This window comes from Sturnus vulgaris, chromosome 26, assembly GCF_052056855.1.
Source record: "Sturnus vulgaris isolate bStuVul1 chromosome 26, bStuVul1.hap1, whole genome shotgun sequence".
NCBI classification, from domain to species: Eukaryota; Metazoa; Chordata; class Aves; order Passeriformes; family Sturnidae; genus Sturnus; species Sturnus vulgaris.
In genome coordinates, this window is record NC_142268.1 from 1854919 (window position 1) to 1877076 (window position 22158).

Sequence of the window (22158 nt, forward strand, 5' to 3'; positions counted from 1 at the left end):
TGGCTATGAATTGTTTCTACCACACCTGTCCTGTCATTAAAAAGGGGTTATTACCTGCTGGAGCAGGTGGTTGTTCTGCAAAAGGATCATGCTGGAATGGGTCACCTATGCAGAAAAAAAAAAAAAAATTGTTTTATCTTATGTTTTATCTATTTTTACCATTTAGCAAGATGATAAAAGTTTGTGAAAATATAATTTACTCAACAATAAGCACTTGTCACTTACTGCCTTTGAAGGGGTCTGCTCCCTTAAATGGATCAGATTTGAAAGGATCTTCTGACTGGAATGGGTCTGTATGCAATTCTTGTGTATTATTGGTAAACATCAAGGCTTTATTCTTAAATGGATCATCCTAAAAATTAAGAGGAGAAATTTAACAGCAGCTTGTCATGATAAAAATGCCCAGTTACCCATTTAGCAGGAATTGTTTGCTATCTTGGTTCCTGTTTAACAGTCTTTTAAAATTACTTCCTCAAGAACTTTCTGAATGTGTGACTTCTAAGTAGAAGCAATTACACAGCAGAAGGAAATTTGTACCCCAAGGCTACACAGAACACCAAAAGATAACAGAACATATAATTAAATGTTAAACTCTTGCCCATAATAATATGTTCAACTCTCAAATACTTACATTACAAACACCACACTATCAAAAATTTCTTCCCTCCCCATTACAGCTCAGCTTCATGTAAGACATTTATTTAAAAGGAAGGGATACATAAATAATCCATGGACTACAAATACAACAAATGACTACTGAGCAGTCAGGTAACAGATTATTTCTTGTTAACTCATCTTTGAGCTTAAAGCTCCCAATCCTGATTTCCCCCTTCATGCAGGAAGAGTCACCCCAACATTTTGATGATTTTAGCAGAGGCCAAATCTACATTTGTCAAGGTGCAGAAAATGCCCTGCATGAAGAAGGAGCAAACTGAAATCATGAAACCTCTTCATGACATTCATTTGCAGGTTTGGGGCTGGATGGGAGATCTCTGATGAAACCTCAAGTGCAGACAGCACCAGCACAGCAGAATTCCAGGGAAATTCCAGAGAGCCACTCCATGCCAGCAAAAGGAATATCCAGAAATAACTCCCCACTTACACTGCCTCCAACACCAGGGAGAGACAGGATTTCTTTCATCCCTTTACAAGATGCAAATGGAAACATTCTAATTAATACTTCTCAGAACAGGGTGAAGGAGGAGATAAGGAAGAGGAAGGAAGATTTGAGAAACAGGAAAGTGGCACAATGGTTTAAAAAAATTGCTATGAACATAGAGTGGTGTTTTCTGCCAGTAAGTGGCTCCTAGGTTTTGAATTGAAACATCTGGAAATTAAATATATTTATGAAAGCCATGCAAGCACAGAAACTAAGCACTGAAGTGTTTTAAGACCTTTAAATACATGTTTCTCAATGTACTGTTCTTTTTTATCTACACTGTTTTTCTTTTGAGCAGTTTGTTTTTACAGAGCAAGTACTGCAGAAAAGCAGCAATCCCTGGTAAATATTTATTAACACATTATAGATTTAACTTCATACTAAACTCAAAGCAAATATTGTGTTTACAAGGGTAAACACGTTTCCATAATGATGTGCAAGCAGAAACAAGCAAGTCTGCAACTTTTATCTTGTCTTATTTAAGACAAGAAATAGGCTTTAAAAACAGAAGAAAATTCCTGTAATTTAGAGGATTATTTAATATCCAAATCAAAATTAGATAACCAAAAGAAATGGACTCAAGAAATGCTTAAGAACTTGAAAGATTTTATGATTTGGGAAAAAATGCTGATTAAATGAAAACGTAATAAATAAGAAAGATGATGATGCAATTATTTCAGTAAAAGAGAAACATCCTTTCAGAAAGGGAACATGAGATATCTAATAAATATAGCTCACTGTAAAGCAGAAATTTGGAAAGAAGAAGGAAATCCATGATAAAGGGAAATTTACAGCAAGAGAAGGTTTCACCTTGGCAAACTGGACAACGTGCAAGAAAAAAAACCAAACCACCTGAACTGGAAATAAAGCCCCACCTCTTTCCTGAGACTGCATATGTGACAGATCACAAATCCACAAGACCATGCACCAAATACCAACTGACAAAAATTCAGATTAGGTGCAAGTCAGAAGCTTGATTAGTGTAAAATATACTAAACAACAGTATTTTTTTTAATTTTTTTTTTTTTTACCATAGCTCCATAATTACTTCTTTCTGTCTGCCCAAGGCCTTCACTCATGTCTGCTAAATTTGTCAGACTCCCACCATGAATCCCATTGAGAGCTTCGTTGTATTCTTCAATGCTTTTATTCACTTCCTGATGGCTCTCTTGCAGCTGAGACAGTTTACTTCTTGCCTGAGAAGGAAAAATGCTTTAATGTGTTATAAATTCAACAACACTGACATTCTTACAGTCTTTTTCAATATTGGTGCCTGGCAGTTTTATTTTATCCCCACCAGAATTGAATGCTTCCTGATTCAAACCAGGAATTAACCTACTGAACACCACTCAAAAAAAAGGTTTATTTCATGAACTTGGACTTTTTCCTCCTCTGAAAAACAATTTTTCAACTCAGCATTTCAAAAATGGTATAAAGTACAGTGAATACCTGGTTTATTTCCTCCTGGGTTGATTTTAAAGATTTTATTATTGTTTCAAGCTGCACTTTTCCAGCCTGGATACTCTGCTCTAGTTGAGTCTCTTCTTGCTGGAGGCGATTCAGCTCTGCCTTTGCTCTGTTAAGATCATCTTCCTGTAATTTTAGATCTGATTCCTGAGACTGGATCTGCATTTTTAATGATGAAATCTGAAACAACACGGTAGAAAAATCAGAGTGAAATCTGGAATAAATGGGACTTATTAAATTGTGAATTTATAATAAGTAATAGGAAGTGGTAAAGCAATCTATCAACTACTAAGAAAAAATTTAGAATTTAGTATGAAGAAATGCATGCTGCTTTCTGCTGTTACACAAAATCTTTGATAAAAGCACATTCAATAAAACCAAGAAATACTATTTTAAATTTTTGATTACCTTTAAATATAAAGGTAATCAAAAGCTGTTTCCTAGATGCTCACCTTCAGAACTTGGTTCCATTGAAACATTTATCAAGTAGTTGAAGGTTGATTTTTAACTCTGTTAAGAGTTAAAATTACACATTTGCTTATAACCTTCCTTAAATGCTTTTTTATGTGACTTCCTTAGGCAGGGAGTTTCTACCTCAAGGTTACATTATTTCCATTGGCAAGTGCATCCACCTGAAAACTCAATCCTGGTGACATTCAGAGTGATCAAAAGCAGCACCACTGCCATGGATTGCTTAGGATTACTGATTTTCAATTGTCCTATCAAGCTGAATAAATGTTTTATATATTGTCACAACAACAAAAATTCCTGTAGAAAGGGACCCCTGGAGATCACTGGGCTCAACCTTTCATTTATGACCATTAGGGAAGGTGTTAAGGACAGCAAAATCCTTTCTCAGACTTCTGCTTTTGTGTGAAAATTGCTACTTATGGTAAAAAGAAAACAAGCTTATTCATCAAATAAATCGAATTTCCCTCAACAGAACACATTTGAGCAGGTCCAGAATGGACATACACTTACCACCTGTGTTTCCTCCTGGCATTTCTGCCTTACATCATTCAGCATATCCTTCAGTTTGGATTTCTGCTGGTCCATCTCATCCAGGCGGTCTTGAGCATCTTGTTTTTGAGCTTCCAGCTCTTGCAAGTTACTTGTTTCCCTATCTAAATCATTTTGCAGCTCCTGAAGAAAATTCCACAATTTGTAACTCACATTTAGCTGGTGTCTTAAGGAAGGATCACACCACAGATATAGAACTTAGCAAAATTCAGAATATTTTTTACATCGTGTAGGCTACACCCTGCACTGGCCTGTTTTGTTTCTGCAGGAACTTGTGTAAGACATCAGGAAATAAATAAATCACTGCTCACAAGAAGGAACAGGGATTGTGACACAGAGCATTGATTTATCCTTATTATCAAAACCAATACTCTCCAAACAATGATTTCCTAAATTAGTGTTGGTTAAACACTAACAAAAAAGCCTTTTCAAACTGTTCACATATACTGTGCTTATATTAGCCAGTATCAGATGAAAACACTTCTGATGGAGAACAGTAAAATAAATTTTTTTTCTGCAGTTAGAGGAAAATCCTAAGAAAGAAAGAATGATAGAACGACATAAAAAATGCTAAATTTTACTTAGATTAACATGAAAACTATTGAGGATAAACAGAGTTTTTACCTGAACTTCACTGGTTTTCTGTCTGATGGATTCTTCCTTTTCCCTAATGTCCTGCTCCAGAGAATATTTTTCTCTGTCAGATAAACAAGAACATGTACTTGTGATCAGTTAAATAATCCAACACACACGTAAAAATCAATTAAAAATTACTCTGGAAACACCATGCAGACCAAAATTCCAACCTGTATTCTCATATATTCTTTAAAGGGGGAAAGGCATCAATTATTGTCTGAAAAACACCATCTGTGCTCATCACCAATGTTCTGAAGTCACCTGCTAGATCTTCAAGGTATCACTAGGAAATTCCTCACCAATTACAGCAACAAATGAGGACAAAAATGACTAAAAGAAAATAAAAGTAACTGACACTATAGACTTATTTTGTTATTCTACAGCAAGGTTTTGTTAACAGTTCACAACTATTACCTCTGCAGCTGTGCAATTTCTTGACTAATATCATCCAGTTCCTTCACCCCTGTAAATTCTCCTGATCCAACAGAACTTGCACTGTCCTGTTAAGAATGAAACAATCTATTAAAATGTCAACTTGTAAACAGAAGCTTTTCCTTTAATAAAGGCTGAAGACAGAGGTGGGATAGAAAATCCTCATTATTTGTAAAATTCCACGAGAGACATCAAATTATTCTGTAAAAAGCAAGGAACATGCCACACAGTCCCACCTGGGAGACAGGAGAATTTTTAAATATGCCTGTTTAACAGGCAGGACACACAACAATGAAAGGACAGGCACAGTGCCAACAAAGAAATTGCAAACCGTGGTAGAATTAAAATTCAGAACCAAAAATTCAGTTCTGCTATAGTCAATAGTAAAGTTTACAGGGGATTTAATGAAATCAGATTGTAATTTCAGTCTTCCAGAGCCCTGCCACGAATTAATGGTAATTTCTGCAATTTTACCCCATTTCCTGTAGGTTGTTTCTACATTCATTCAGTTGTAGATCAGGAAAGATACAGAGGGCATCCCCTGCCTTCTAGGTAAGACAAAAACTATCAGGAGTTAAGAAAGGATGTCAGCATTAGGTGAGAAATTGGTTGTTTATTAGAAAAAGGATTGCTCTTTAAAAAAAAAAAAAAACACCCCAACTGAGCAAAAACTGCAGCACTGAACTCAATGTATGACAAACCAGGAGCCCTACAATTTATATATAGAGAGCATTTTAAAAAGAAGAATGCAGAGTTTGCTTGCTTCACTCACTTTGAGACTGCTGTGATAACCACAGAAAGCTTGGCTTTATTAAATATTAAGAAAACAAATAAGAACTCAACCAACAAGCCAAGACCAGCAGAGTAAGATGCAACATTTTTGTAGAAACAATAGGTGAATATACAGTTTAAATAATTTCATTAAGTCCTCACTTTTGGGGGATCATTTTTTTGGTAACATGTCATTGAGTAATCACAAATTAACAACAACAATACAGACTAATTCTTCAAGGCAGAAAATTAAAAATCACTTTCACACAGTCAGGCCAGATACAGATTTGCTGGGAGACCTGTTCTGAATGGTGGACAGGATCACAGTCAGGTGTCACCCAACATGACCATGAAAACAAATTAAAATCAGCTGCTGCATTGGTTAGGATAAGAGTCTCTTAAATAAGCTCAGCATAAAGTTTATTTTATCTCATGCTCAGCTAAACACATACTACATGGAAAAAAAAAAAACAAAAAACTGCAATTAACTGAAAGTAGCAGGAAGCTTAAAGTGCTCACTCCAAGATGTATTTACTGCTCAGTGCTGCAGAGAACTAATCCAGAAATAATTTCAACAGCACTGCACTGCCTGTCCCAGGAACTTCTGCCAGTCCAGCTGTTGAAGGAAGGAAGATCACCAGGCTGGCAGCCAGTGTCATTGCTGGGACATTATCACCACACCGAGAGCAACTGGCACAGAACTCAAGAGCAGAGACAGGCAAAGGGGTAGAAATAAAAAAAAAAAAAAAAAAAACCAACAAAAAAACCTCTTGGGAAGTTACAGAAAGCACAGATGAAAAACGTGCATTCCTTTGGACACTGCAATTACTCACACGCCGCATTTCTGTTAGTGCTGAGATCTCACTTCCTACAGGGGTCAAGTAACCTGACAGAGTCTATAGGAAAAGGATACAGGAAAAGCCTTAGGAGGACCATAGCAACAGCAAGAATTCAAATATATTTTAGAGTTCTAAAGGTTTTTGGTTAGGGGAAAGCAAATGAAAGTAAAGAAAAACACGGTATAGTTTATAGGAAAGGTGAATGTAGTGATATGAAAGAAATATTTCTTCAATTCAGTTTCAGAAATGCACTGACATGTTATATTGAGGAATTTTGTCACATGTTTCAATAAAGTTGTATTAGCAGTGATGGATACAGGACTGTGGACTGCCATGCTACAAAGGATGAAGCCCACAAACTGGGAAGCCATCACTCCTCCTTTAGCCATTAAAAAAAAAAAAAGTTATGTTTCCATGGGAGGAATTTGGTACTGATCACTGCCAGGGACAGGCTGCTCAACCAGCTTTTAATATTTGCTGTTACAAGTTCCCTGACTCAACCTTTTGTAGGACAAAGGATTATGTTTTATGCTAGATTTTTTTTCCAGCATTATTACTCTTTGGTTTATGGAATATTTTACTGCGTTTTTCTTTACTTACTGTGTTGGTTGTTAAAAAAGTAGTTATATTTTCAAATGTTAAAAGAATTTTGTAAGAGGAGACAAGAAAAAAATATTGGCAATTCTTTACCATAATACTAAAAAAAAAAAAAAAACCAAATTCATACTCAAAACCCATAACTTTTAAAGCACAAAAATTCAATATTATCAACAACAAATTGCTGACATACGTGGATGGGCGTGTTCCTGTCTGTGGGAGGGATCATATCTGGAGGTAACACTTGTGGAGGATCAATCCCTTTGCTGACCTTCTGCTGAATGAGATACATGGCAAGTGCAAACTGGTCTTTGCTGAGCTTTCCCATCTGTCTCGTGTCTGCCAAAGCCCTGATAAAAAATAGATCATACTTACAAACAAGAAAATCTTATTTCTGCTCTGCCAAAAAGCCTGAAATCCATATACACATATAATTTTTGGTTCATTCTCATCAGAGCTGACTTATTGTCGTTAGATTTCCATGAACAGTGCAGGATTTTATTCCACATATTTAACTGAATAGAGTAGGGTTAGTCTGAGAAAATATTTAGAGCACTAGAACTTCAAAAGACAATCACAATTCACAGACTGATCTACTGCCTCCCTTCCCAGAAAAGCAAATGGAGTGTTTATACCTCCCTTACTTTTCCACAGAGCCCACATATTGCAGAATGTGGACAAGTAAAAAAAGTTGGGGATTTTTGGAACTGGCATTTTTTAATGTTAAGATCACATTGTGCATCCGACTTCCCAGATCAGCAAGTTACAAAAACACAGCCAGTATGAAATTCTTACCATATATGTGCTAGAAGATTCTGAGACAGACCTGAATGCATAAAAATGTCTTTTACTTCTTGGCCACTCACAAACCCATCCATGTCTGTGTCTGTTTTTAAGAAAATTTCATCATATCGTGCTTTTTCCGACATTGGTACCGCCCAATTCACGGCTGGCTGCAAAATAAAATTTGGTATTTCAAAAAAAACAGAAATACTCTTTATGAATACACTGGGTGTATATATAATATTATCCAGAACTGGATTATCTGCTGAATATCTTGGATACTCCAGTCTGATTGGTAAATAAGTATTTGTAGTGAGTGTTTTACTTGACACTTTTTATCTGTATAAAATATTGATAAACAGCTATTCATCAGTTGAAAAGCATTAATTCTTTGGAAATACAGACCCAACTAGGCATGTAAGGTCCTCATGATAATAGCAGGAGATTTAGAATTATTTCTTTGGTATTAAAGCACATGCACAAAACTTTTCTATGGTTTCACTTTCTTCATAAAGTGAAAATCCCCCCTAAGATTTCCTACCTCGTGCTCACTGTTGAAAATTCACCTGATGTTCTTCCAAGTCTTACCATTCTCATTTCACCCAAATCACCCAAACTCAAGTGCTCACATGAGGCAGAAATCAAAAAGTAGATTTCCCTACAGCTTACAAATATACAAAACTACAAATATAAGACAGAAAGATCATGTACCTGTGTTTGTTTGATGATGTGCTTGGGAGACAAACTCCCTGGGCTGTTTGGACTGTTGTTACTGCCATGGGATGGTGTGGAAGGGAGGCTGTCTTTTGGTGGAGGACTTGCAGGGAGAACAGGAACTGCACCAGGAAAGACTGGTGTCTTCTTTCTTTTGGAGGGTGGTATGAGAGAAGGAGGCAATCGTGAAGGAACTGATTCTTTCTCTAGAGCTCTATAAACCAAATGCATTGCCTGCAAAAGCAAAAAGGTCAGATAATATTCACAATTATTAGAAAAAGCAACAAGATCTTCCCGTGTCAGTCATCTACATATTAATAAAACCAAGACAGTAAGACTAGAGATGTAAAACCAGAGCAATGAATTTTGAATGGAATTCCAACAAGTTTAATCTTGACACGGACAAGAGTCAGTAGATGGATTTGAGGAAGGTCATTTAATAGCTCCATGTGAACAACTGAGATTAGAATAGTCGACTGCAGCAGAGAAAACTGCAAAGCTCTTGAGAAAGAAATGAGCTATTTGCTTTGAGAGACAGACTAGGCAGCAAATTGAGAATTTAAAGCAACCTACCACAGCAAATTCATCCTTGTCCAGGTGACCATCTTTATCAATATCACTGAGATCCCAGACCTACAGCAATTAAGATTAAAAAACGATTTGCAGACCAAGTTACATTTTACACATTCATTGTATTAACATGCCCTCTAAAGACTCCTCATAGAGGAGATTTTGGTGAATCTTATTAGTTATATCACTTATCTAAGCATTTCCTGATGAAACAGACCGGATTAGAGTTTTCTGGCCACATGAATCAACACTAACAAATTCTGGCTGCAACACAGGCAGGTTTTTCATCTTTCTATGATGCAATTAAAGAGTCATCAAGCTGAGTAAAAGCATTCAGAGGTGGCTTTCAGAACTACCCAGAGGATGTGGGCTAGCAGATCATTCAAATTCCTCACAAGAAAGTTCAATACATCTCTAATTCTTATTTCATTCCTAGATGATGAGGGTTTTTTACTAAAAGCTGAAACTATGTGTAGCTCCCTCTGGCCCCCTGAATTTCCTGTCAGAGAGAATTTAAGCATTTATCAACTGTAGTTCATTATTAGCTTAGGCACAGTCAAGGAAACTTGCAGAAGATTTAGAGAGATACAAAATTTTGTCAACTCCAACATAGTTCTGTTTAATCATCAGTGTGACCTGGGGACAGCAGAATGCACAAAAAACCAAGACTTTAGGCTCAACTGTGAGAATTCTGGACCCTTGACAAATTTAAACTCCTTGACTAGTCCTTTGTCCATCTGCTCAGTGCCTTATCTTGTCCACAAATTTTTTCTGGGAGAGGCAAAAGCTTCTTGAATTTTTATTGTGACAATAACAAGATAAAATCCAAAGCCTTTCAAGACTTCACAGTACTCAAGAATGAAAACAAATCATACTTAGATTTTGTAGATAATACAGAGCAAGAGGCACTTCTTCCTGAAGAGATAAAAGTATGTAACTTTAAGAGCAAACAGAGCTCTTTACACTGAATGTACTCATTCTCAGAAATGTCAAGATGCAAAGCATTAAAGAACTTGATTTTAATGGAGGCAGAAAAATACTTTACAGTCTGCTTCCCTTGCAAATACACAAAGGATACACTAAATTCAGACCTTGGAAATATTCATAAATACACGTGAAAGAAAAAACAACTTGACAATTTGTACTATAAATAAAGGAGGATGTTTTAAGGTATTCTCCTGTACAAGCAGGGGTTGGATTTAATGGTATGTCTAATAACTCATATTTGTAAAAATGAGAAAATGGGGAATCTGATGTTGCAACAGCTCTTATGGGTCAGGCAAGCTTTTTCTTGTTTCTGAACAATCAATATCAAATTTTCAGCTCTTAAATGAATGGAGAGATAACGAAGCCAATCCACTCTAGGGCCAAAATTACTACTCTTACTCTTATTTCGAAGTGGAAGACTTCAGAGTCTTAGCATTCCTGATTTATAGCATGCACACGATGCAAAATCTCAGCCAAAACCTAATCTCTGTTGATAAATGACATTTTTGAAGTTGCAACCACGAGAAGCTAAATCTAAACAACTTAACTTACCCTTCCAAGGATATCAAGAGGTAGCTTTGAATTCATCAGTACTGGTTTTACTTTGTCTCCTGAAAGTAAACCATTTACTGGCAAAAGGCTTTCAAAAATACCATCAAACTTTGCTTTTTCTTCCACCTAGTTGGTAAGAAATAGTCTGAATAAGTAAAAAAGTATGTCTGTGTGAGTAATGAAAATGAGATCTTGCAAGAAATAAAGACTTAAGCTCAGTAATGTATTCATCTTCAATTTCCAAGCTTTCTTGCAAGTGCCTCTGTACTGTATTTAAATGTAAACCCAGAGAGAAAGTTTTGAAATTAAGCTCCTAAATCTAAGGTCATGACAGCCAAGTGCTTCTGTTTTTAAGAAACTTTGATAAACTCTATAGAACTGAAACTTATTCTTTCCACTTTAAAGTACACATCACTACAAGGTTTTTTTATTCAATTTCTACCTTTTGGAAATGTTTGCAGTTGAAAATTACCTAAATATAAATATCCCCACATATGCATTAACAGCTATTTTTTCCAAATTATATATATTATTTGTATCATTGAATACTTATTAGAACATAGCAACTTAAGCTTTAAATTTATAGTTCAGACTGGATGCTGTGAAATACTTGGCTTTTCCCAGTGGGGTTCCTTTATACAAACAAAGTGCCTAATTGTAACATTCTGGAAGAAATCCAGGCAGAAGATTAAAATTCATTGTCTTAAAAACATCACACCAGTGGTTGTCAAAGGGTTGTTTATAAAACCACAACTTGGTGTCCTCTATTGTGCACAGGTTTGCACAGAAATGGGGGATTTCTGAAATGGGAAATACATTTGATACAAAATTCTTTCATTGGGAAAACTACACACAAGAAAAATATTTACTTCTAAAAAATGGATGGAATGTGTTCTCTTTTACACTTACCCTAACAGCCCAGTGAGTCTCTGTTGAGGGTGGTGTGATCAGCAAAGGACTGCTAGTGTCATGCTAAAAATTAGAAATTTTTTTTATTTTTATATAGATAAAATAAATACACACACTTCTGTCTCTAATCCTTACAAACTGCATGAAGTCTGAGACTGTTATAGACATGAAGCTTAACTACATTGAGGACAACATTTACCTAAATACAAGCTCACACTCATTCAATAGCATTACAGAATTTGGGCAAGGACATTCAGTACCCAAACACAGAACCAACACAAGCCAAAGAGCTTCTGCAAAGAGCAAAGCTGCAGCAGTGCTTTTTTACTACTCATTCCTGTTGACCCAGCCCCAAAATAGCCTTTTTACTTTCCTTTTTTTCTTTCCCATAAATTCAGAGTTTAACCACATCAGCTTCCTGACCAAGCTGACCAGACTTAAAACTCCCTTTGGTATTGCAGTCCAGGAAGGGGCCAGTTTCCTGTCACTCAGAATGACAAGATTGTGGCAGCCCTTGGTGCTGTTTGACAGCAGCCTGAAGCCCTAGAACTATGAAATTTATGGGATAGAAGATGTAGGAAGGGGTTTTAACCCTTTAAGTGAGGCAGAAATAAGATGCACAGTTACATGGTTGTGTTTCATGATGATGCCTTTAGTTTTAAGTTTTCCTGTTCTCCTTGGGTGTGCTTTTCTGATGTGCTGGGGTGATGAAGACAAAACAGTCCTGTTCTAGTTAAGAAATCAAGGACAGTTTCTCCAAACTTCAGACCCCAAGCACAAACTACATGGAAAGGTGGAGGGTGGGTTCATGCAGATTAACCAGAACCTATAAAAGTGTGAGATTTTGTGACCAACCCCTCCTTTCCTTCCATTTTGGAGCCATCCAGGTAGGGGCCAAGACTGTGGCACTGACATTGCTGGGCTGTGGCTTTGTAGGCCTTTCACAGGCCTCACAATAAATACCCATTTTATTCTCCTTAACTCTGTGTGCAGCCTCTGTTCCAGCTCCTCAAGGCATCAATGACAGGAAGAAAGAGCCAAGTTTATTCACAAACACACTCGGTTTTATAGCAGGACTCATAACTTTAATAGTAAAGAAAAGGTGATTGGTTCAGAGAGAAGACACCCCATGGCCAGGGCCTGGGCACACACCACAACAGGGGTTTGATTTTGTTATTAATTCCTTTTAATTTTGACCAAATCATCACCCTGGGAGAAATTCTCCCCAGCCTTGAGCTGGACCAGTTTATTGGCTGGGAACAGAGCTGAGAAGCTCCAGCCTGGAATATTTTTCAGGCTGTAATTTTCTTACTTTCTCAATGTGTGTCCCACAAGAAGATCATTCCAATGTTCCAACAGAAACCTCAGTTCTCACACAACACATACCTGCATTTAAGTGGATATTACTTACAAATTTAGGAGGTGGCACAGTCAAATTCAGACTGCTCAGGTTTACATCGTGGCCGTTCTGTGCACAGGCTACGAGGCGTAATGCAATATAGAAACCCTACAAACAGTGGTGGTGTCCATTAAAGAGCAGTTTCAATCAACAAAAATAACTCACTTGCAATTTTTACTAACATTGTGCATGTGAAACTCAGTAAAAAAAAACAAAAAAACCAGATGTACAGATCCATAAGGACAACTGATCCCTTTGCTTTTAAGGATGAGTCAGAAAGAATTTTACAGTAACAGGAAACAAAGAGGAGAAAACTGAATGTTAGCTTTTATGAAAAACTCTCTTCTAATTAAAACACAACATTTTTTCTTAAAAATTAGTAATGTTTTGAGTTTATATTTATCTATAAGTAACTTGCTATTTGATATTCCAAGCTATTTTTAGTAAAATCACTAATTTTTCATGCACGAAAGTCTTCTAAAATCAAATCATACTTTTCATTTGTGACTCAATGACTGTGTACCTACACACTACACACACTGATTATTTACAAAACAAAAGAGATACAGAAAATTAGAACCAAACTTTTCTGCAGCCTCACTGAGTAATACACTTGGATATGAGCAGTGCTGAGGAAAAAACTAATCTTGTAAACAGAAACTCAACCCTTAAAAAGATAAAGAGAACTACCAGTGGTATCAGGGCTTGATCAAAACAAGGCTAATCTGAGAAAGGTAATAGAGGAAGTCTACATGAACATTTCATTTACCTGTTTATCTAAGTATCCTTTACCCTCTGGGTCAGCCAAATCCCATATCTGTGAAGATACAAAAGAAAAGGTGCTGTGAATTTCAAAGAAAGCTTAGCTCAACAGTTCCTGCTGTAGGTCTTCTTAAAGTGCTCATTCAGCTGTCAAGTAATGACATACAGTGTTACTGACTTGTTGAGTTAACAACAGATCATTGCACAAAAGACAAATTTTCTTCCTAAATTTTTCCTTTCACTTTAATGAAGTGTACAGACAATTTACTGCATTATCCAATTCCTTCAACTTACTTTTCCAAGGATGATATCAGACAGACCAGATTTTTTAAGAAACAGAGCAGCTTCACTTGCTCCAACTCTCCCTGTGTATGTTGGATCTACCTGAAGAAGAAAAATTAACATTTAATTAAAACATGACTGCTGTGAAAGCAGATTTAAGAAATGCAATGTCTCTTGCCTCTAGGTCAAATGGAGTTACACAAACTGCATCACCACTTGGAATTCACACAGTTTTAGCACTGCAATGGGGAAAAGAAAGAGAAGGAAGTCTTGGGGAAGAAGAAACTGCACTTTACTTTTACTTATTTTTTTAAAGAACGTACCTGTTTGTAATATGTTTCATATATTGGATTCCCAGTAGCAAACTGAAACACAAGAAAGAAAACAGAATAAACAACAATCAGAAGTGACAGGAAAAGAAACGTATAGCACAAAACCCTAAAATACTGAGTTAATTTGCTGTGTTACAAACTGGACACTTGGAATTTAAGTGTGGATAACAGTGATCCACCAGGACCACAGGCTATTGTCATCCCTTAGAACTTCTCATTCATCAGGATTCCTACCTCTCCTCACACTTGGATAAGGTTTTGAAGAACAGCTTTGAATGATTTGCCAAAGTATTTCAGATCTCAGTATGAGAAGTACTGATAACAAAGGCCCAGTTGTCAAAATAATGCTGACCTGACTACCTCCTGCACCCTATACATCCTGACAGAATATTTTCACCTGACAATTACACACACACAGAGCCCTGTGCCTGTGTTAACACATTTTGAGGACTGGGACCTTAAACTGAAACAGAGTAAACAAAACAAAACCAAACCAACCAAACAAAACCCCTAAACCATATATATATATAAATATAGATATATTTATAAAAGGAATGGCAAATTAACAACTCTCCAAATTCTCTGACAACGCTTCTGGAGGATTTTTAACTTGGTGTAATCACTGCACTACACAAAAGCTGTGGATTCAAGGGAAGCTCTGCCTTTTCAGTGCACTAAACAAGCAGATCCAGATCCCTCTTGCTGACATTCCAAGCAGATGGGAACTGGAATGCCAAAAGATGCTGAAGCTCCCAAACCTTATCTTCTCACTTGCCTCCTACAGCTGCCGTGTGAGTTCTAGCCCTGTGCAGGTTTATCCCTCCACACTGCTCTCCTCAGCTTCAATGCCAATAGCAAAACCAACCCAGTCAAAACCAGGTCAGTCCTTAAACCACTCAGAGGCCTTAAAAAGAAAGCAACAAAACGAGCCAATAAAGAGTTTAACGAGTGAGACAAAGAGATGTCACCAAACCTGCTGGGGACAACCACTCTCCACCTCCAGGACAGCAGTCAGACACCTGAAAAGGAGCATTTCACACTAAGCCCCATCACTACTACATCCCCTCCCAAATGTCACTTTCTTCCTTGTCACCCTCATGGATTTCCAGATGTTCTGCCTACTCTGAGAGGAAGGAAGGCAGGAATATGATGAAAGAAAAGACCAATCAAGAACACGAAAATTTTATTTTAGGCCAAGAGAACCTTCTTGTGAGTTTACAATAAACATGCTGAATCTTCATTTAAGGAGCTGTCCAAAATAACTAAGTTTTCTGAACCGAGCACAAGCAAACACTGACTCTCTCAAGATTGCAGCTCTATTGGAATAGAAAAATCCTGCATTTTCAGAAGTTTCCTAAGTGTTTTAAATGTACTTCACTTATATCCAACAACAAAATAAGCGACTGCATTTTCCAACATCAGCATCCTCTGGAATCCCTCGCTCTTCCTGATGGCAGACAGGATTTCAGAAGGATTCTGCAAACATAAATTTGACTATCCTTTGTGCTGCCATGTAAACAATCAGCACATATAAGCATTGTGTTCCTGTCCAAGGAGGAAACACATCATTGAGAGAAAAGGTGGAAGTAGGAAATAGACTGTTCCACTCTGAATAAAACCCAGCGTGTTTTCAGCCAGCTATCACCAAACTATGCACCTCTTGTTTATCAGAAAGCTCAGACAACAGAGTCAACCACCAACTCCAAGCTCCTCTAACTGATGTGGTGAGTGACCTAGAGCATGCAGAGAACTGGTTTTGTACCAAGACACAGAGCAAACCACTCCAGCAGCAGGACTCAATGATCTCATCCCATCACCACACATTCCTGTCACCCTCATTTGATAGTGCCAGCCAATTCGTGGAGCTGACTTACCTGGCAGGGGTGGCAGGAAGCCAGGGTGATGTGCTTCAGTGCCGTGAAATTTCCTCCACAGCAAATTATTCACCCAAGTGCTGCTGGAAAGCACTTCAGGATCAATTCTCTGCTTGCAGAATTTTACAAAGATTCAGGCTCTCTGACAGCTTTACCTAAATGACTACACCTCTGTGGTGAAGCAGACCAGACAAAACGGGTTCAAGTGATAAAAACAAAGAGAGCACAGCTCTCTATCTACCCGCCACCACATGTGGTGACATCACCGTCATTCAAGAGGATTCTGTAATTTGGTGACATCTACTGATGAAGGACGAACCCAAGGCTGTCAAGGCCAGCAAGAAGCAAAAATTTGGAAGAGTGGACAGCTGGATGATGTCAAAGCACAACCTGTCAGAGAGGTTCCATTTGACTAACAGTTTATCCATGCCGTGGTTTCTATGCCTGCTCCACACTCCCTAAAACATCCCCTCTGACCAACACTTCAGACCATCTTCCAAACAGACCCTTGGGAGCCCCTAGTGCCTCGTTGTTTAATCTCCAAGTTGATTCCCTGTTCAGAAGTGTGGTCGTGGGAAGGGGTTTGAACCCTTTAAATGAGGCAGAAATAAGATGCACAGTTACATGGTTCTCTTTCATGATAGGAAGAAAGAGACAAGTTTATTCACAAACACACTTGGTTTTACAGCATGACTCATAACTTTAATAGTAAAGAAAAGATGATTGGTTCAGAGAGAAGACACCCCATTGCCAGGGCCTGGTCATGCACCACAACAGGTGTTTTGTTTTGTTATTAATTCCTTTTAATTTTGACCAAATTATCACCCTGGCAGAAATTCTCCCTTAGCCTTGAGCTGGACCAGCTCATGGGCTGGGAACAGAGCTGAGAAGCTCCAGCCTGGAATATTTTTCAGGCTGTAATTTTCTTACTTTCTCAATTTGTGTCCCACACAGAAGTTCAAGCCTTGTGCCTGCACACCCACTGTTTGTGGTGCACAGTGCACACTGCTCCAAGCCCCTCAGTGCAGGTAAAAAGGCAGGAGTAAGAACCTGCCACCAGAACAATTCACACAGCCACTTTTCTTTCCTGAGGTCACCTCGGGGTCACAAAGAGCTCTGGATCACATCGGTTATTTTAAATAAAATTATTATGATGATAAACGATTAATGACAAAATATGATAAAATATTTTAAGCTGCTTGAATTACTCATGCTGTTTGCAGCTCTTATTATGTTGGTATCAATAGTCTTATTTTATATCTTTCTGAGTGGACATGCCACAACATTATAGCATATGCACCCTCTCCTGTTCTGTCTAATTCCATTTCTGGCATTTACTCTAATGAACACACATCTCCTTAGTAATCACAAAACTGAGGCTATTAAAAGAGGAAGTTTATTACTTTAAAGGAAATTCTCTTTGCTGCTCTGATTACAGCTGGATTACTCTTGACAGTTCAATATAGGAAAACAAGTTTTAGAACTACAGTGCTTGCACTGAATTAGTTGGAAAATACTATAAAAATATGTTTAAAGAACGTGGTCCTTTATTCCATAAACCTAACATTTTCTATCAAGAGGAATACCATTGATGCCAGTCTCTCAAAGAGCAATGAGAATTCAAGTAACAGAGAAACTCGATTTCTAAAGTAAATATAATTATTTTATTTTTACCAACGAACTATAGAAGTTTCACAGCTACAAAGTTTTTCACATCCAGAGTTTGACTTATATATTTTGCACCACATTAATCACTTGAAAATTTTTGTTAAGTTTGTGTGTTTTGAGATGTTTCTGAATATGTTCACTTAATCAAACCTGTTAATGAGGACTCCTGTGAAACAGTAGCTAAACAGCAGTACATGTTCTTAATAAGACACACAGCAAGTTATGTTATCCGATTCCATTGAGAGATAAATTTTTAGAGCATTGCAACTCAAAGATCATTATTAAAAAGAAATCGATATGTTTAAATAACCTGAACTACTAACAGGAGTCATTTGGAATGCCTGACTGGCCTAGCCACAGCACAGAAAACACTCTCAATTTCAAGACGTTAAATGCAGCAGGGTGATGTTGCTTTTCTTTTGCTTTTAAGCAAAGAAGTAAACTGACTCTCTTCACAGGGCTATGGAAAATAACCAAGAGCGATCACACTGCTTAGGCTTCAATTATTTCAGCAAGAAATCAATCAAAAAACTTGGAAGAACAGAAATCAACCCAGGGTTCCCAAGCATTGAACCGGAGCTGGAAGCAAGGCTCAGGAATATGTGCCCTGCCCTGAAGAAGCTCATCCTCCTCCTGACAGCCCTCAGCCCCCTGCCCGTGTCCCCGCTCTCCTCAGGCATCTCCTCAACACCCAACACAGCCACGCCACCCTGTCACAACAACTCCGCGGCTCCAGGCGGCACCGAGCCGTCGGTACGGACAGGGGTGACGTGCGGAACGCCGGCTCTTCGCCTCCAAACCCCCGGCCCGCGGTAATCCCGGCGGCTCGGGGTGGGGAAGCGCCAGGAGACCCTCAGCCCCTCCCCAGGGACGCAGCTCCAGGGCCTCCATGAGGGGAAGGCGCCGGCGGAGCTTGTGGCTCTCCACCAGCGCCCGCCCCGGCCCGGGGCTACGGCGGGGGCCGCTCGCCGCCCTTGCCCCGCCCGGGTCCCGCTCCCCGCCGCGCCCCGACCCTCATTCCCGGCGGGCCGAGCCCCTCCCAGCACGGGGCCCGTACCCAGCGCTAATCCCGGCCCCGCCTGCACCCTGCTACGGTGCGGCCCCGCTGCCGCTCCCCGCGCCCGCCCGGCTGCCGCTGCGGAGGGCCGCGCGTCCCCAGGCAGCCCGGTACCTGCTGGCTGAGGGGGATGAGCGCCGCCATCTTCCTCCCGCTGGGTCGCGCCGCGGCCGGGGCGGAGCGAGGGGCGGGAGGCGGCGGCACGGCCGGGCCGGGCCGGGCGGGCCCGAGGAGGCGGTGGCGGCGGTTGAGGAGGTGCCCGAGAGCCGGCGGCGAGCGGCCGCCGCTTTATCGAGCCCCGGCAGGCGCTCCTCGGCGGCAGTTCCCGCTGATCGCGGCGCTTCCCAGAGTCACTGAATTGTTTAAGAACGGAAGAGACCTCTGAGATCATTGAGTCCAACCTTTGACCGATCACCACCTTGTCAACCACATCACAGCACCGAGTGCCACGTTCTGTCGCTCCTTAAACACCTCCAGGAATGCGGACTTCACCACCACCTCCCTGGGCAGTCACATAATCCCAAAACAAGCGAAGTTTGAATGGACCGCAGCCGGCCACCAGGTCCCACGTCCCTTGCTCCAGCAGGGCAGAACACACGGCATTGTGTCCACACAGTTCTGGAATATCTCCAGTGAGGGACTGCAACCTGTTCCAGTGCTCAGTCACCGGACAGTAAAGAAGTTCTTCCTCATGTTCAGGTGGAACTTCTTGTGGCATCAGTTTCTGCCTGCTGCCTCTTGTCTTGTTCCAGTGCTGGGCCCCAGGGAGCAGAGCTTGGTCCCTGCTCTGACCCCTCCATGCAGACGCTGATGGGCAGGGGTGAGCTCCTCTCTCAGCGTCTCCTCTCAAGGCTCAACACACACGGCTCCCTCAGATTTTCCTTGGCAGAGAGACGCTCCAGTCCTTGAGCAACTTTGTAACTCTAAACCCTGTCAAAGCAGCCTTCATCCAGTGTCCTTCATCCCCAATGAAGCTTCTTCTGGTCTTGGATCAATTTTTCGGCATCAAATACACCAAAGTTAACCAAAGCCCCTGACTGCAGAGTATGAATCCTGAGCAGCAGCCTGGCCGAGGCTGGATCACTGTGATCACATAAAAGTTAAATCAACAGGAACCCATTTAGGGAAAAAAAAAAAGATGCAGGGCAACTGCCATATTTCAGAGCTTTAAAAGTTCTTCACCCCACACTGTCACTTAATTGTTTTACAGCTCTTGGAACAAGCAGAAGCAGAAAAATTTGACCTCAGACAACAGATTGCAAAGTGGCACAGCTGATGTCGGGTCTTGCAGAGATTCCCTCACTTCCTTTCTCCTCACCACACAAAATCCTCTCAGCCAGTGTCCAGAGGTAAATGCCCTTGGGCTCTGAAGTCTGCCTTCATTTTTCTCTAAATTTGTAGCATTAGTTCTTGGGGGAGGAAGGAAGTGAAGAAAAGCAGAAGGACTTGAGAAAGGGTTGAATGAAATGACTGAAAATGTTGCAAGATTGAGGTACAAGGCAGGTCAGACAAAAAATCAGGCACATCATTCATTGCTTCCAATTGATTTCCCTCATTGCATTAGGAAAAAAAAATTAAGACAGCATGCAGACACTTTGTATGTCTATCTCAGAACTGGAAAAGGGAAAAAACCTGTCTGAAACAAAAATTTTAAACTTAATTTCAACTTAAAGATCAGATTTGTGGATGGACAGACTGCTGTCAGTCGTACACCACAACAGAACTGGAATGGTCCAGCAGGAGATAAGGTGCATTGACCCAGTAAGCTCAGAAATTCTGCAATAAAAGTGCAATATTCCCTCAATAAAAATGAGCATTAATTTTACGTTTGATATTAAAACATTAAAGCATAGAACAGTAACAAAATCTCGTGCTTTATCACAGGTGGTTTCAATATTATATTGAAATATATATAATAGCAGTGTTAAGATACAGTTAACAAATAACCTCTTTTTCTATCGAGAATTTAACTATGACACAGTATTTTTAATAAAAATAACTGCAACTAGTCACAAAATCTAATGTTGCATCAAATAAGCCTGTATTAAAACGACCCCATTGGAGCAGATTTCCACAAGCTGTTAACAAAACACCACAATCCTTACGTGATATAAGTGGGAAAAAATGTGAACTTCTTTCAAATAACAATTAAAACTCTTCTGTTTCAATATCATTCCCCACTACTCTGTCCCTTCCAGAGTCTTCTTTGCTCTCTATTTTTTTTTCTTAAACGATTGCTCCAAGTATTTTTCCTCTCTCCTGCTATTCCTCAGCCTGCTTTATATTCATTTCCTTTTCAGGACCATGGGATTCCAATTTCATTTTTATGCACCAATAGTTTCTCAATCAGATTAGACAAGGAATTTTTAAAATGTGGAAATAAAGAATGAAATCACCCATGGGAATTTCATGTTCCATCTCCAAAGCCTTTTGCATAAACCTCAGCATCTGTTATTGAGAAATTGTAAAAAAAATTGTGCCAGCTTTCACTTTGGAAGGAAAACAGAAAAAAAAAAACCAGGAAGTCTGTTTTCTTAAGAGTCCTCAGACTGCCCATCTCATTTAGTTTCCATTCCCCCTCGGATGAACTACATGTTCAGAATAGAGTCAGGCAAAGAAAATGGCTCAAGGTGTTCCCTTAGCTAGGGGTAGGAAATTATTTATAAACTGTATACAGGAGTTTTGACCACACTACAATACCATTCTGAATTATTATTATTATTCTTCATCCCAAAATTCAGGTCCTCAGCACTAGTTCCACCACGGGTTCAGGTTCATCCCAGTCCTTTAAAAGACATAGGAAAAATAAGAAAGCAAAAGTGAATAGTGCACAGTTCAACTACATTAAAAAGAAATTAAATAATCTACTAATACAGAATAAGGAGAGCAAATTACCTCAGGTTTGATGTCATTTAGATCATAACTTCGGATTCAATCATCCCAATCCGTGGGCTTCACTGATCATTAATTTTCCTCAGTGGTAAACAATTTAAATCATCTTGTGGGCTGCCAGATGCATTTTGTTATCAATTTTTATTTCATGAGACTGATCTGGCAATATTATCAAAATATATAATCGGAGTATATAGCTGTGTGTATCTGTCAGCCGGGGTTTTAGAGATAGCAAGGCAAAGTTTTTAAGAATTCTTAAACTCAAGTCTTACGAACTGCCTTACAGCAGGATGATAACACTAGAAAATACTAGAAAACTAACTCAGAAAAACAAAAAAAAAATAGGCAAAATAAAAATTATCCATGGCATAAGCTCAAAAACTATATAATTACATTACAACTATATAATGATGTTGGATACCTAATGTCAAATTTCACTGTGACACGCAAAGTGCA

At 39.1% G+C, this 22158-nt stretch overlaps 1 protein-coding gene and 1 long non-coding RNA gene across 6 annotated transcripts in view; both read right to left on the minus strand.

The window, feature by feature from the left end:
- Positions 1 to 18993, minus strand: part of EPS15L1 (epidermal growth factor receptor pathway substrate 15 like 1) — a 42276-nt gene extending 23283 nt beyond the window's left edge. For 3 of the 5 annotated variants that reach the window (XM_014882998.2, XM_014882997.2, XM_014883001.2), the window contains exons 1-19: positions 18925 to 18993; positions 14203 to 14244; positions 13892 to 13981; positions 13605 to 13652; positions 12848 to 12943; positions 11437 to 11499; positions 10528 to 10653; positions 8992 to 9051; positions 8416 to 8652; positions 7717 to 7874; positions 7115 to 7271; positions 6319 to 6381; positions 4697 to 4782; positions 4271 to 4343; positions 3608 to 3769; positions 2609 to 2806; positions 2191 to 2355; positions 226 to 352; positions 55 to 105 (exon numbers count right to left, since the gene is read on the minus strand). In XM_014882998.2, coding sequence (XP_014738484.1) covers positions 55 to 105; positions 226 to 352; positions 2191 to 2355; positions 2609 to 2806; positions 3608 to 3769; positions 4271 to 4343; positions 4697 to 4782; positions 6319 to 6381; positions 7115 to 7271; positions 7717 to 7874; positions 8416 to 8652; positions 8992 to 9051; positions 10528 to 10653; positions 11437 to 11499; positions 12848 to 12943; positions 13605 to 13652; positions 13892 to 13981; positions 14203 to 14244; positions 18925 to 18954 — 2032 coding nt within the window. In that variant the 5' untranslated portion in view covers positions 18955 to 18993. The remainder of the gene's footprint in view (positions 1 to 54; positions 106 to 225; positions 353 to 2190; positions 2356 to 2608; positions 2807 to 3607; positions 3770 to 4270; positions 4344 to 4696; positions 4783 to 6318; positions 6382 to 7114; positions 7272 to 7716; positions 7875 to 8415; positions 8653 to 8991; positions 9052 to 10527; positions 10654 to 11436; positions 11500 to 12847; positions 12944 to 13604; positions 13653 to 13891; positions 13982 to 14202; positions 14245 to 18924) is intronic. The other 2 variants (XM_088178989.1, XM_014883000.2) reach the window with 1 other exon arrangement.
- A 2463-nt stretch (positions 18994 to 21456) lies between these two features.
- Positions 21457 to 21842, minus strand: LOC148221193 (uncharacterized). Its single transcript, XR_015808471.1, has 2 exons — positions 21706 to 21842; positions 21457 to 21595 (listed from the first exon to the last, which is right to left on the minus strand). It is a non-coding gene; the product is annotated as an uncharacterized LOC148221193 (long non-coding RNA).
- Between the last annotated feature and the right edge of the window lie 316 nt (positions 21843 to 22158).